The following is a 14120-nucleotide window of genomic DNA, read 5'->3' on the forward strand; positions in this document are numbered from 1 at the left end:
CTCCACATGTTCAAAATGATGCTGCATGAACTTTTTATCAAGTTCCAAATTTACATTTAGTTCAAAAATTTCAGCATTTACATATGCAGGCATTTCTACTCCTCCCCAAAACTTAAATAAGCTGAAAGCTTGAATCAAAATATTTGGTCCTCATACCTACGAAAATTATAATTGTAATACTCAATCTATTTTGTTTTCTCATCAAGTCTATTCTATTTTTCTTAAACAATCAGGCATTTAATATAAGTATTTGAGAATTACGTACAGTCCATTTTTAAAACAGGCTATAAATTTTAATTTGAAAAAAAATATTTAATTCCAAGAAAGTAAGTTACCTTACAGAAATATATTAAAACATTAAACTTGCTCGGAGATCTTTCAAATCAAAGATACTCTTCTGTTCAGTTAGTTTTTTAAGTGTTAAATGCTTTCTGTTTAAACAACCGGCTCAGAAGGTTCTTGTTTGTTTTTCAAAGAAAATGCTGCACATATTTTTCACTTTACAGCATTCAGATACAAAAGCAGTGCTGTCCTCTAGTGGACAGCAAGTAAGCTAGGCTACAACAATCTATTTTGATTAACCTCATATCTACAATGACTCACTCATATACTTTTAATGTTAAGCTCAATTTAATTTCTTCAAGTTATTTTTAAATTTTGCAATCCACATGCAAGCTCCTTAAATACTTAAATCCTTAAATATATTTAAAGTGTTAAGGGCCTTAAAATTATGTTGTAGAAAGGCATTCTCCTGATCAAGTGTTTTGTACCAGTTAATCAAAATCTTCCTACACTGATATGTGGAAACAGTATTAATACATACAGGGCCCTTTTGTTAGCAGTGAGAAAATTTCAAGGTTTTGGAACATTAGGATTTGATTAAGAAATTAAGGAATATCTAGTACAAACTACTGAATGAGTACTTTCATATTTAAAAATCTCAGTTTTCATTTTCTCTAGGAATAAAAATATTTACCTAAGAATAGTGACCAATTAGAAAGACTTTTAGTCCTGTCTGATAAAAGAAATATAAATAGTTAGCCTAGCTGGGCTTTTTTTTTTTTTTTTAAGGAAAAAAAAAAGCTAGAATTACTTCTATCACAAATCAGGAAAACATTAAGAGTTTACAACTTCTGGCTACAGCTACGGCTGAAATACTGAGGATATGGATATACTATTCCATCTAAAATTCTGTCTCTTACAGGTAAAGGCTACCAGAGAAACTGTTTTGCCTAGGGTATTTAGCTCTCTAATTAATTCCTACTTGAGAAATTAGGAAAGCAAAATCAAGGCTGCATGTCTATTACAAGATTATTTACTCAGCTACCCATTGCAGCTCTCTAGAAGAGTAGAAAAAGATGACTGAGCCCCACAGCTAAGGAACCACAGAAGCAGAACAGCCCACATAACTGCATCAAAGGAGCTACTGCCAGAGGTAGATTTCACTTCATCTGAGCTCTCCGACAGGCCAATTGCTTAGTAAAAAAATCTTAGCAAAGATTTCTGTGTGCACACTGAGCAGAAAAGGTCTTTAAAAAAGTCTTCCTGGATTTATAAGACCTGTTTGTCAGCTACTGCAAAAATAAGTTTGGATTCAAATGGAATAACTATAACAATTTATATTTCTCAGAAGTTTCTACACTGTGTTTATCCTCGATAGATGGGTGATAGCCCTTCCTTTCTGACATGCTGGAAGCAGATGCAGTTGTTAGTTATGGTAAGCTGATGGGGTCTGATCACCAACTTTCTGCCTGAGAATTCTTCCAAATTTAGTAGAAATTGGAAGATGACATACACAGAGAAATTTTCTAGGTGGACCCCTTTAAATGGTGTTTTGTTCAATACAAACCCATCCACATACATGCACAATTGCATACATTTCTCTCCACATTAAGTGTTGCTGGATTAAAAAGATGTGGGGAGGATAACTGGTTACTAAGCACGCCATTCTCTGATAATCAAAATTGTCTGTAAACAAAACCCTCTTTCCTTTGAGAATCAGTCTGCCAATATACTATAAATGGGACATGACAGGTTGCAAAATGATAAAAAGGGGTGAATACAACCAGACTGTCAGGCTGATGCATGGGGTGGGGAATAAAAGCTAGTGAAAAACAAGTGTTGATCCTTGGATTTCTGTTTTTTAAGCATTTTATACAAGTTTCTATTTTGTGTCTAGTGCTTTCATGTTCTTTATGATTTCAATGCTATCCATTGCAGTATGCTTACTGTCATATTACATGATTTACACAGTATGTTTTTGATTTTGCTAAAGAATAATAATGCAAGCCTCCAGAAGACAGGTGGAAGGTATTTTACATCTTGTTCAATACTTGCTTATTCACAAAATCACATAGGCCATGGGTATGCTAACAATGATGTACTACACACAGCAAGCTCTGAACAAACTGGTGTATCTATATGGTGCAGTCAAGTGTCCCTAAAAACACAGGTCCCAGAAGCAGCATAGTCACTGCATGCAGTGCTGCACTTGAGCTCGTTAGACCTGCCCTAGCAATGAGTGGAAGTGCTATTTTGTGCTTCTTGTTTAAAAGCTAGCTTGTTTGCTGCTAATTCAGGTGTCCAGTATGACAACAAGCCAAGAGATGAGAATCCTCCCTCTGCAAGTTCTGGTGATCTTTAGAAAGCAGAGATGGCCATTAGAATGACCATTTTTGTGACTGTAATGGAGAAGGATATTAAACTCATTATTTCAAAATGTGAAACGGTTGTTCTGAAGCAGATTAAGGCTTCAGTGTTGAAAAAAGCTGAGGTTTGATTTTCTCCAAAACCTCAGATTGTCCTATATTGGGTTGCTGAAATTAGACTTGGCCATCTCAAATCAGAGGACTGAAAATGATGCTGTTGTGTCTCAGAGGACTGGTCAACGGTTAAGGGCATCCTGATGAACTGCAGAATGGAGATATGTAGATGACATCATGCTTACTTTCTAACCCAACTATTTCGTGTTACTAATTGTGGATTTCTTCCCAACTACAACAGCATCCACAGACTAATTAAATGCACTATTAAATGAGTTGAGGTTGACTAAAATTCGCTCTTCATATCCACCCTGATGGGTTCAGATGTTTATCTCACTGACTGACTGGGCAATGTGAAAGTAAAGTCTTCAAGAAAGAAAAATGTGGAAAAGGTGCTCTACCTTGCATCATTTTGTAGGGTCACAGTCATTGAGGAAAATAATCTATTAGGGTACAATGCATCCCATTTAAGAAATGCTTCAGGAAGTAGAAGGCAGAGAGGTAGGCAGTTCTAGAGGGCCTGATTCTCCATTCCATTACGTATTCTATTCTGTTGTCAAAGGAATCACACAAGCATAAAAAAAAATGAAAGTGTGAAGAATAATTCCAGCTTGTGATCCCAGCTCTGAACGGACTTTTCTGCTGTATGCTACTGCCAACACATTAAAAGCTTTTGCACTGTACTTTGTAGGTAGTAGAAAAAATGCTTTCTATGCGTATTCCCATTATTTTCTTTCTAAGCCAATTTACCCTGAAACATCTCTCCTTCATGCAGAGGGTCTTATGTAATAGTAGGAAATATTTTGACACTTTCAGGAGGATCATAAGCGCATTCAAGTCTTTCTAAGATGAAAGTAAGGTCTGCAACTAGTCTTTTCAATCTAGCACGATCTGTTGGTTTTTTGCTATATGCAAAGCCAAGAAAATTAAGATAACCTATCCTGGTAGAAAGGTTATGAGCTGAAAAGGAATAAAGGGGGAAGAGACCTGAGGAACTTTTAGAATGTATGTCTGAGAGGAATATGCAACACATCTTGAAAGTAACACTAGCATGAAGGGCATTTCTGGATAAATAAGACTTGTGTTGGTTAAAAAGAAAATTACTGAAAGTGTTGAGTTGAATAGTGCCTTCATCTCATCGCATTTTTAGATAGAACTGACTGGAATTTCCTTTTTATATATAAACCAATTAATTTTATTGCCCAAGTAGAGAAAGGAAGCTGAAGTGAAGGTCCATAGAAGACTCAACTTTGAGGGAATAAATGTCCTCAATTATCTATCCTCTTATCCTGAAGATGGAAAAATTCCTGGCAGACAACAAACAGCAGACATACTTCAACTGAAAAGTACTTGGTCCCTAAATGCAGTTATTCAGACCGATTTAATTCCCTGCAGGAACAAATAGTTTCTTTCAACATCTTTGTCTTTAGAAATTCAAATGGTGCCCACAGATGTGGCCTGAACCACAAGACAGAGCTTGGTGATTTAGCTGATTCTTTTTGAAATCACTTTGTCAACATCTATGTGCTCCTCAACCCACTTCCAACCCTTCGTTTCTTAAAATATTTTTAACAAACAACAGTTCTCAGAACATGGGAAGAGCTAAGGTATATTGCAACAATTACCCTTATCACTCTTGTGAAAGAGTATTTTCAGAAAAACAATACACATTTTTTCTGAAGTTTTCATATTTAAGGATACATTTCCTTCTCAAAAAAAATTTCTCTTTTGAAATGCATTTCACATTCTTCTTTTTAGCAGAAGCCTTTAAATTTGAAATAATGTTTCCCCTTGATAACAAAAGAAAGAGAGATCAATACATAAAATAGTTAAATCCTATTAAGAACATAAGAATGCACCGCATGTAGCCCTACAAGGCCCAGTAATCTAATAGCTTGTATACACTCCTTTGAAGAGCAGGCAACTACACTTACAGAAGTAAAATAGTACAGTAAATTTATTTAGCAAATATACAAATATAAATCAGCACCTTTGTGTTCAAATACATATATTGGCTATTGAGTTAAAATCTTTTGCAGCTATCACTTCAAATAAAGCAGGTCAAAAAAGAGTTTAAAATAGAATCAACTGTATTATCTGGCATTTTGTTCTACACTCAGTTAACAGTTAAATTATTACATTTCAAATAAATACAAAAACTCAGTAGCCATATGGTAAAGACAGAAAAAAATGCATGTAAGAAAGTGTTGCTATACTGTGATATGGACTGATATACAGCTAATGTATTTGACGGGTTCGCATTTGTTCCATTTTTCATTGCTGACTGCATGCTCTTCTGTTGATATTTGCTTCAAGTATTTATTTTTAAATCTTCATTATATTTGCTCTAAGTGTTTTTACTTGGTGCAAAAATACAATCCTAAATAGGGTTATCAAATTAAGGAGCAGTAATTGGGTCCCACCAGTATGACAACATCTTCGCCATGAGTGCAAGCATGTTTGGACTGAAAAAACCCAAGAAACACGCGCCTGCTCATGTCCATTAGATACACTTGTATTGAACTATACCATTTCATTTTGAATGAGTATATTGCATTACCAGGCAATACAAATTTCTTGGCATTAGCCGTCATTAAGTAGTAATACTCAAGTTGGGGATGACCAGCTAAGAGGTTAATATAATTCATGCTGCACAGTGCAGAACATCAGTTTAAAAATAGTACTACTTTTCCTGTGTAAAAGGGTATGTACTAAGCACTTCCAAGAAGTGAACTCAAGTAGTCTTCACAGAATAGCACGACAAGCTGCAACAAGTTCTTGTGTATAATTTTTTCCTCTAAATACCACTTGCAATAAAATAAACAAGACAAATGACAATACTATAGAAGAAGAAAAAAAAATCACTTTTAACATATTTTAATGAATCAATAACTGCTTTGGCAAGGTAAAAGGTGGCTGTTTATTTTACCATCCTAAAATGGTTTACATGTCACATAAATAAAACACGGCATACTTCTTGCATCCATGAGATTTTGCAAGGATAGCTCCATTTTTGTTTACTCTCATGGCAGAGTTGATTTAATCCAAATATATGTACATGGTTTGTGTATGTGTGTATATATATGTATAAGTATTTCAGTCATTTGTTTTAGAGTTTTGAAAGTATCCATTATCTAATCTCTATCTCAAATATTCATTCATCTGAATTCAGGATTTACTTTAATGATAATGTAGTGATATTTAAAAGATGACCAGGTTCATCACAGTAACAATTAGTTAATGGTCCAATTCCTGTTCTCAGTAAAAACAAGATGCAATTATGACCACATGGTATCTGTGAATTCCAGTTACTTATGGTGAAGCAAATGAAGGTCTATTTTCTAAATGCTTATCACTGCTGGGCATTTCTGGTAGGCCATTTAAGTTGTTACACACAATTTTTTTAGACTGATGGACATTATAAATGCAAACTATTCTGTAACTACTGTGGCAGACCAAATACATTCTATTTTGAATCAAACAAAGAAAAGAAGATTTCAGGATGCTCTAAAGCACTCTGAATACTTCAGCCTGACTAGAACAAGCCTTCAGCCACTGTCTCTGAAGGAGTGTACCCAACAGGAAGTACATCTTCAATTTATTCACTGTTGGTCATAGACCGTTTTGTAGAAAATCTCCTTTAAAAAAAAAAAAAAGAGAAAGAGCAAGAGAAAGCAAGATCAAATTAGAAACTTGTCTATAGTCAGGAAACTTGTGGCTGAGCTAGGAACTAAGCTATTATTTTAGGGAGCCTTTTCAAGACTCAGTCACAAAACAATCCACCCTATGCGCTAAGTATCATGTGATGGATAGGGTAAAGATGGAGAACACCTGTACACTGCAGACACTTCAGTCTCTCTTGATTGACACTCTCACCTAGTCTTTGAATTGATGTTGAGAATGCAGGCTGTATAGATCCCTCAGGGATGCAACGAATGAGGACTCTTTCATGGAGGAGCAGGTGTCAATAGTGACAATCATTTCAGTGCAATCGCACTAGCTGTACCATGTTTTTATGGTGAAACAGAATTTTATCATTGACCGTATCAAATACATAGGAAAATCCAGCTGGGTTAATGTTAATGCAATGCAATACAAATGCCCAGCGATGCAAAAAAGACTAAATCCAACAAAGAGAAATATCAGGTTGTTAGTCCTGTGTAAGCTACGGAATTCTCACCATTCCAAACAGCCATCTCTGTCGGCAAAATCTCAAAGAAAAACATTGGTCTATGCTTTAAAACAAGAACGTTTGCTCATATTGAAACAGCAAAATTCAGGGGGATAAAGAGATAATTCACACTCTGGAACAGTTTTAGTAGATGCTAGGAGAGATGTATGCATTTCCTTATACTGAGACCAGGTTAACAACTTCCAATTACATCTTGCTGTTCTTACATGTGTCCACTCAGTTTTCCACACATGGCAATTTTCCTATTCGTTCCTGTCACAAGTGAGAAGCCTTACAGATTCACAGGACTAAATATTTTGAGTCAATCACATTAAAAGCTGTCATTAAAAGCTGTCATTAACCAACAATCATCAATTCCACTGGCATTCTGTACAACAGCTTTTGGATTAGATGGACTGATCTACAAGTAGCATCTGGAATTTAGACAGGGCCAATGACTTTCTTGGCTGAGCACTCTTTTTCCTTGCCTATATATGGGAAGGACAAGGAAATATTCAGTTTAATGTTCAACTTGCATTTAAAAAGATCTTCATCCAACTGAAAACAAAAAAATTGGGTTCTAGGTTTAACTAGCTGGATATCACAGGTCAAAAATTATGTGGGAACAACAAGCTGCTTCTCACAGATGATAAACCTGAATAAGGCCACTTACTTTCAGAAACAGTAACAAAAGTAAAAAAAACCCATATAGATACTCTTGAAAGTACTGTGCTTTAAAAGGCTGCTTTTTCCCTTAGAAACAAAACCAGGAAAGTACAACTGCCCCTAACTGTGTACAGTAAAGTCTAGGTATTTGACTGTTCTACATACATTCAGATAAAGAGCTGAGGAATACTTCGGTTCAAGTTAATATCTGCTTACCATTCTATGTTACAATATAAATGGGTACCTTATCCATTAGAGGTGGGGATAATAAATTTTTCCCTAATATTATCAAATGTTGATGCATTTTTAAATAACAAATTCATATTAAAAGATGGTTCCGCTATAAATGACATGTAATCTTACCTGTGTATGTTATCTTGACCAGAAGGGACTACACCCAGGTTTGCTGCCTTCACTACCTTCTCAATTATTACAAGTCTCGTAGAGTTCTGCGGAGCAACAGCTATTGTAACAGATGTCTCATTCATTCCTGTCAGCATCCCTGAAACAAGTATTTAATTATGAATACTTTAAGATTTGCTCGCTTATTAAGCATAAAACCAAAATAAGAGACTTTTAAACAAAAAAACACCTTAGCATTAAAAGTTAAATCATTCGTCAAGAAAACAATTTTATAAGAAATTATATAATTACATTAATGTATTACTTGCAATGCCCTATTATTAGAAAGAAATTACTAATAACCGAACAATGATACGTGCGATACTAATGCAACTGCGAAACCAAGATGTTTCTTTTTCACAAACGGCATAACTTAAAAGAAGAATGTAAACACAGAAATGAAATAGTGAGACTGATTTGGAAAAGCCCAGCTTAAGTAAGACCATATACAGAGACACCTTCTAATCCTTCAATCATAAAACCAATGCGTTTAATTATAAGTTCATACACAACTGCTAAAAATAATTTCGAAATTCAGACAGTGGTCATGAAGATAAAGTCTTCGCATTAGAAACTGGGAAATTCAGTTAGCATCCATCCTTCTAAAATGTCATGATAAACTATTTGATTAAAATAATTTGAATATTATTACAAAATGGAACAGAAATGTCAAGATTATATCCAAACATGACAAAAAAGTAAAGAAGGAAATGTTTAAGGACATTTTAACAAAACCCCCCACTTTTCTATCAATATCCATTGTTTAGAAGATTGATTTGCTGGATGCTCGAGTTGATTAAAACCCAACAGTAACTACAACTTAACACTGTCTGTGTATTTTTACACTATGTTCTGAAGCTGAATACGCAGTCAAACAATGGAGCACAGTACTTCAGGCAGAAATATGAAGCATTTGAAACCCATGATAATATTAACAATGAAAACAATGCAAAAGTCTCAAAAGGCTAATATTTTAGGGCTACACATACAGCTCTAACCCAGAGCAAATGGTGCTAAGATGCTTAATAGAGCAATTAAAAAAATAAACCCAACATTTTAATGCACTAGAATGTGCATTAGCTGCTGTCACAAAATAAGAAACATCAAAGTAAAAATGGAACAGCCCATAAGTAAATAACGGGATATTTTTGAACATAGTTTGCTCTTGAAGAGAATAAAAATAAGCATACAACTATAGATCAGCTTTATCTTGGGAACAGAACATTCTGTTTCAAATTGTTTAACTTCACTATTAGGCAAAAGCTTTAAAAACTACATACGCAGACTAAAACTGCTTTTAAGCAGAGCACAGGGACTGACATAACACTGCTGAGAGATGTGTGTACTCATTTAGGATTTAAACCTTCTCCATTAAGCTCTATTGAAGAGCAAATGCTGAATAAATGAATGCAACTATGTTTATGTTAAAAGCCTGTTTCCCGCAGCATGTAATTAAAGGAAATGTTGTACAAAGCCAGTACTTTTGTCAAGCTCCTGTAAATGGAAAGATGGATAGCACTCAGAGAAGTGAATGCATTGCTTCATATTTAACCTTAACACTCTTGTCATTAATGGTTTGTCTAACTTGTTCTATAAAAGACAAGGTACTGCTCCATTGAAGTAAAATTAAAAAAATCAACTAAACCATGCTTTTCAGAACAGAAGATTCATTATCGTCGACTAATGTATTGGCATAAAGCAAAGTAACATCCTATCAAGTAAGGCACACATTCAATCTGCCTTTTCACCCCCCTTTATTTTTAACTCATGCTGTTTTATTGTTATAGGCAATTTGTACCACTCAGCATGACAGTGTAAACTGAATCAAGATTAATTTACATGCAAAAGAACACTTAGGAGAGCAGCATGGTAAGCAAATGTATTGTCTCGATTGCTGAGGTGGAAAAGAACCTGGAAAGAAAAAAGGGTGCTCTAATTAAGGGGCATCAAATATGATTGCTCGTGGTAGTCAAGGGCCAGAAAATAGTAAATGTCCAACCATTTAAAGAATTAGCATCTTGCTTGTTAGGAAGACAAGTTGGATATATAAATCTTAATAAAATTAGGTAAATAATTTGTTTACTTAACCAAGGTGTTTGGTTTTTTTGGTTTGGGTCTTTTTTTAAAATGTGCATCAGGTATATGCTTTTAAAAAAAATTGACAAAATTATTTTAAAACATGTTTGTAGGGGGGAAAAATAGTCTCTATACTTAAAGTAGTTTTAACTGGCTTTTTAAAAAACACCTTCATAAAAATTTTGATTAATATCCAGCTATAACAATCACATGCCACCTTTAAAATTGCTTGAAACATGAGAATCTAAGAAAACTCTATTCAGAGAACAGAGCAGCAATTAATCTGGGTTAACTAACTGATACAATGAAGTAAGTGTACACATTTTTAATAATAAAAGGAAGTGAAAGTGGCAAAATTACACTGCTACATAACAAGGTATGCTAGCTACCAGACTAGTCGTCTTCTGAGCTAAGGCAAGGGGGGTTTTGCTACTGATTTTTAAAAGCAGTAGACAGGTAGAAATTTGGATACACAGATCCCAACAGTACATGTATTACTCGTGCAGAATTCCTGCTACAGAAACTGGACTTTTCATGGGGATATGATGTAAAACAGGGTATAAAATCCCGAGGCCTGACTATCAGTAAAAATATTTAACCAGAAAGGTAAAGAGTAGTTTGGCGATACCGTTTTTATCCACTGCTTCCAAATTGTCAATCACAACATCAACCGCTAACTCAGCTACTGCTCTGGGGAATTACCTCACCGGAGGATTCCCCAGCTCAGGAGGGAAAGGGAAGGGAAGATGCTGTAGCAAGGCTAAGCGTATCACGCACAGCATGTGGATAAATCCAGCTTTCGAGGTTCTGCTGCTACCACTAGATAACCTTCACAGCCATGAATATTCAATAACCTGTCTGTTTCCCTCTCCTTATGCCATCAAGAAGAAAATGGACATATACAAATGTAACAGACAATGCAAAACAGCAGAGTGTAATTGAGTAAAGATGTGCAGCAATGAATTGTCTTCTACGTAGCAGTATAATACCGGCTATTTCCTCTTTAGGATTCTGATTAGGTTACACATGCAATTTAGATGTAAAAATCCTTAAAACCCATACGTATTCTCATTCTCCCCCAATATAACCTTGCATTTCTAATATTCTCCTCACTCCTTCACTATTTTTTACCTATTTGTCTTGGTTGCGAATAAAATAAGGCATCTTCATGTATAGGACTTGAAACATCTTATGTCCCAAAATAAAAAAAAAATAAAAAAAAAAAAAAAGGAAAACGAAAAGGCATGACAAGTGAAAAACAAGTTATATAAATCAGATTCATTTGGAGAATACAGACAAATCAAAGTTAAACACAAAATAGAATAATATATACAAACTTCTAAATTGCCCTGCATTTATTATTGTAATTTGGATCTTTCATTTAGCAAGATCACATAGTAATTCTCCACAAATGCTAGCTACTCCTAGATCTTTGTAATAAATACTTATGTAAAATTTAGGACTGAGACCTCTATTACCACGAATATTCTGAAACAGCTGATATCTACAAGGAAAAAAGATGCAATAGCAAAGGTTTTTAAACCTGTGGTAAATTTGCCAGCATCAAGTCCTGCATCAAAGAATGAATTCAGGAAGACAGAGAGAGCAATACAGAAATGCCAAGAGACCTTCATGGATTTACAAATACTTCATATAAACAAATTTTCAAATAGCTTCATTCAGAGTAGCCTTTCTGCTCTATTAAACATAGCAAACAGCTGCCAGATTTATTCAGACAAATAATCAACAACCATAGAAGTAAAATGGCAGAAGAAAAAGGAATTTTGGCAACAACTCCGCAGAGGACCACAGCTATTCTCCAACTACACTTCTATGTGCTCATGGTTCTGTATGGCCAGTCAGGAGGAAAAAAAGCCCTCAGTCACAGTAAAACATACAAAAACTCTATCAAAATATCACAAAGCAAGCAAATATAAAAACGGAGGAGAGAAGGGGGAAGAAGCACAATAACCTGCCTTGCTTTCACTACAACCTCAGCTACAATTTTTAGAAGGGAACAGTTTAAAATAAATGTGCCACAGCCTCGTTCAATCACTCACCTTGGTTTGCTGAGCAGGTATAAAGCAGAGAGGCAGGCTTTAGCCAGCAAAGGGTAAGAACAGCAAATAAGTATCAATTGGTTAAGAAAACAAAGCACAATCCTAACTTTTCACTGCAGCCATAAGCTTAACTGAAAATGATCTAGGCAATATTTAAACTACTTTCTTAATCATTCAAAAATACAAAAGCAAGAAATGCTCAAAAGCAATAATTAATAATACATAGCATTACTCATTGGTGTTCTTGACTGCTTGATGGATATACTGAGTTTCTGAGCCTTACACAGCAATGAGACAGGATCCCATGGGTATATTCTCATCTCAATATGAAGAGATTTACACATGTAAATCCCCATACATTGAGATACATGTGTAAACACTATTATATTTGAATGCATCCAAAATGTAAATGTTTATATTTTAAAATATCCAAGAATCATATCCAAATTAAGGGTACAGCATGGACTGTTCCATTTAATACACAGTCAAAGCTAAGTACAATTTTCTCTAATTATTTTGTATAAAATATTCAAGTCACTAAAAGCTCTTAACACAGGTTTGTGTTTGGACTAGTATCAGAAACTTACATTCTTTAAAAGATGCAACATAAGAAGAATGCAAAAGTAGATAAAAGATGACACCTTTCTAAAACAGTATTTCAACAAGAATATTTTTTTAATATTAATTGTTTGAAAGGAAAAAGATTAAAATAATCTTCAAAGTAGCTGAGGAACTAGTACACTAACGGTACTTAAAAGTAGCCTTGGAATAAAGAGCAGTGAAGGCAGACAACATACCAATGTGTATTTGGTTTATTTCCTTGAGCTGGGGTTCCAGCTTTCTGCTTTACTGCTAGTAGGAACGACATTCACACGTCATGATAGGAAGCCAAAACTCTGAGCCAAAAGACTGTTTCGGGGTAAAGAGCAGGCTTTGGGCTTTTAAAGGCACACTGAAAAGCTGTCAAATACCACTGCACATCCTTTTTAAGATACTTTTAAATTAAATCATTAGTATCAGACTGAATACTAACAGAGACTAACACAAACAGCTCCACTGGAAGCATTTGCGGTACGCTTGTAAATTGAAAGGCACACAGCTCTCTTCTCATCCAAATACATTTATTGAAGCTGCTCAAATATTTCTCACCTTGCTCCTTCTTAAAGTCTTTCTCTGACATAGTGACAGGCAAAAGCAGCTCTCCAACAGGGGGTTGAATGTTAACATTGAAATGATCATCCTTTGTGCTGGGAAAAGAGAAATTACAGAGAATCAACCAAGTGCTTCAACACAAATTAATATACATGTATCAGCTCCAAATTTACTGTGGAATCTATAAGCAGCGTAAGAACTACCTGCATGATTTCTACCTGGCTAATCCAAAAGCCTGCTATTTTCTTACATCAGTAAAGCTGATCTGTTTTCGCCAGTACAAACGTAGTATTAATATAGTATGCAAGCTCTTGTATGACTGAAAAATTTAACTTTTACCCATATTAATGTTTAATCGTAATCTGTAAGACATCACATTCAAACTAAATACTTGTAAAGGACAAATTATTACGCATTTTATAATTCCTTTAAAAGAACTGTTATTCACAAATTTTGTTATCAGCAATAGCTGTACCAGATACAGGGCTAGGAAAAGTGTAATTTCAGCCAAAAAGGATTATCATTGTCTGAAAAAACCCCAAACAAACCCAACAATAAATTTCGGAGTAACAATGAAATATATTTGGTCACCTCAATTTTGCAACATTCTGTGTATTTAAATAAAAGCACACAGTATACTGGTTAATGAAAAAGCACATTGGAAAACTGCAGAATTTGAGGCAGTTTTCGTAATGGCAGAGAGTTAAAAAAAATTACTATTAGTAGTATCATATTATTATCAAATGCTATAGATACCTCCTCAAGCAATAAATGCATACAATGAACTTGCTCTCCCTATACATTAAATTCTCTGAGTTTCCAACTATCTTG

At 34.8% G+C, this 14120-nt stretch overlaps 1 protein-coding gene across 5 annotated transcripts in view; it reads right to left on the reverse strand.

Annotated features, from left to right (window-relative positions):
• The window catches only part of AP3B1 (adaptor related protein complex 3 subunit beta 1), a 160904-nt gene that overhangs the window by 5666 nt on the left and 141118 nt on the right, over positions 1-14120 (reverse strand). For 3 of the 5 annotated variants that reach the window (XM_035892818.1, XM_035892823.1, XM_035892822.1), the window contains 2 exons: positions 13287-13384; positions 7963-8101 (listed from right to left, as the gene is read on the reverse strand). In XM_035892818.1, coding sequence (XP_035748711.1) covers positions 7963-8101; positions 13287-13384 — 237 coding nt within the window. Of the gene's footprint in view, positions 1-5634; positions 6401-7962; positions 8102-12118; positions 12175-13286; positions 13385-14120 lie in introns of those variants that run through there. The other 2 variants (XM_035892819.1, XM_035892821.1) reach the window with 2 other exon arrangements.

This window comes from Egretta garzetta, unplaced genomic scaffold, assembly GCF_000687185.1.
Source record: "Egretta garzetta isolate BGI_Z169 unplaced genomic scaffold, ASM68718v1 scaffold424, whole genome shotgun sequence".
Lineage (NCBI taxonomy): Eukaryota > Metazoa > Chordata > Aves > Pelecaniformes > Ardeidae > Egretta > Egretta garzetta.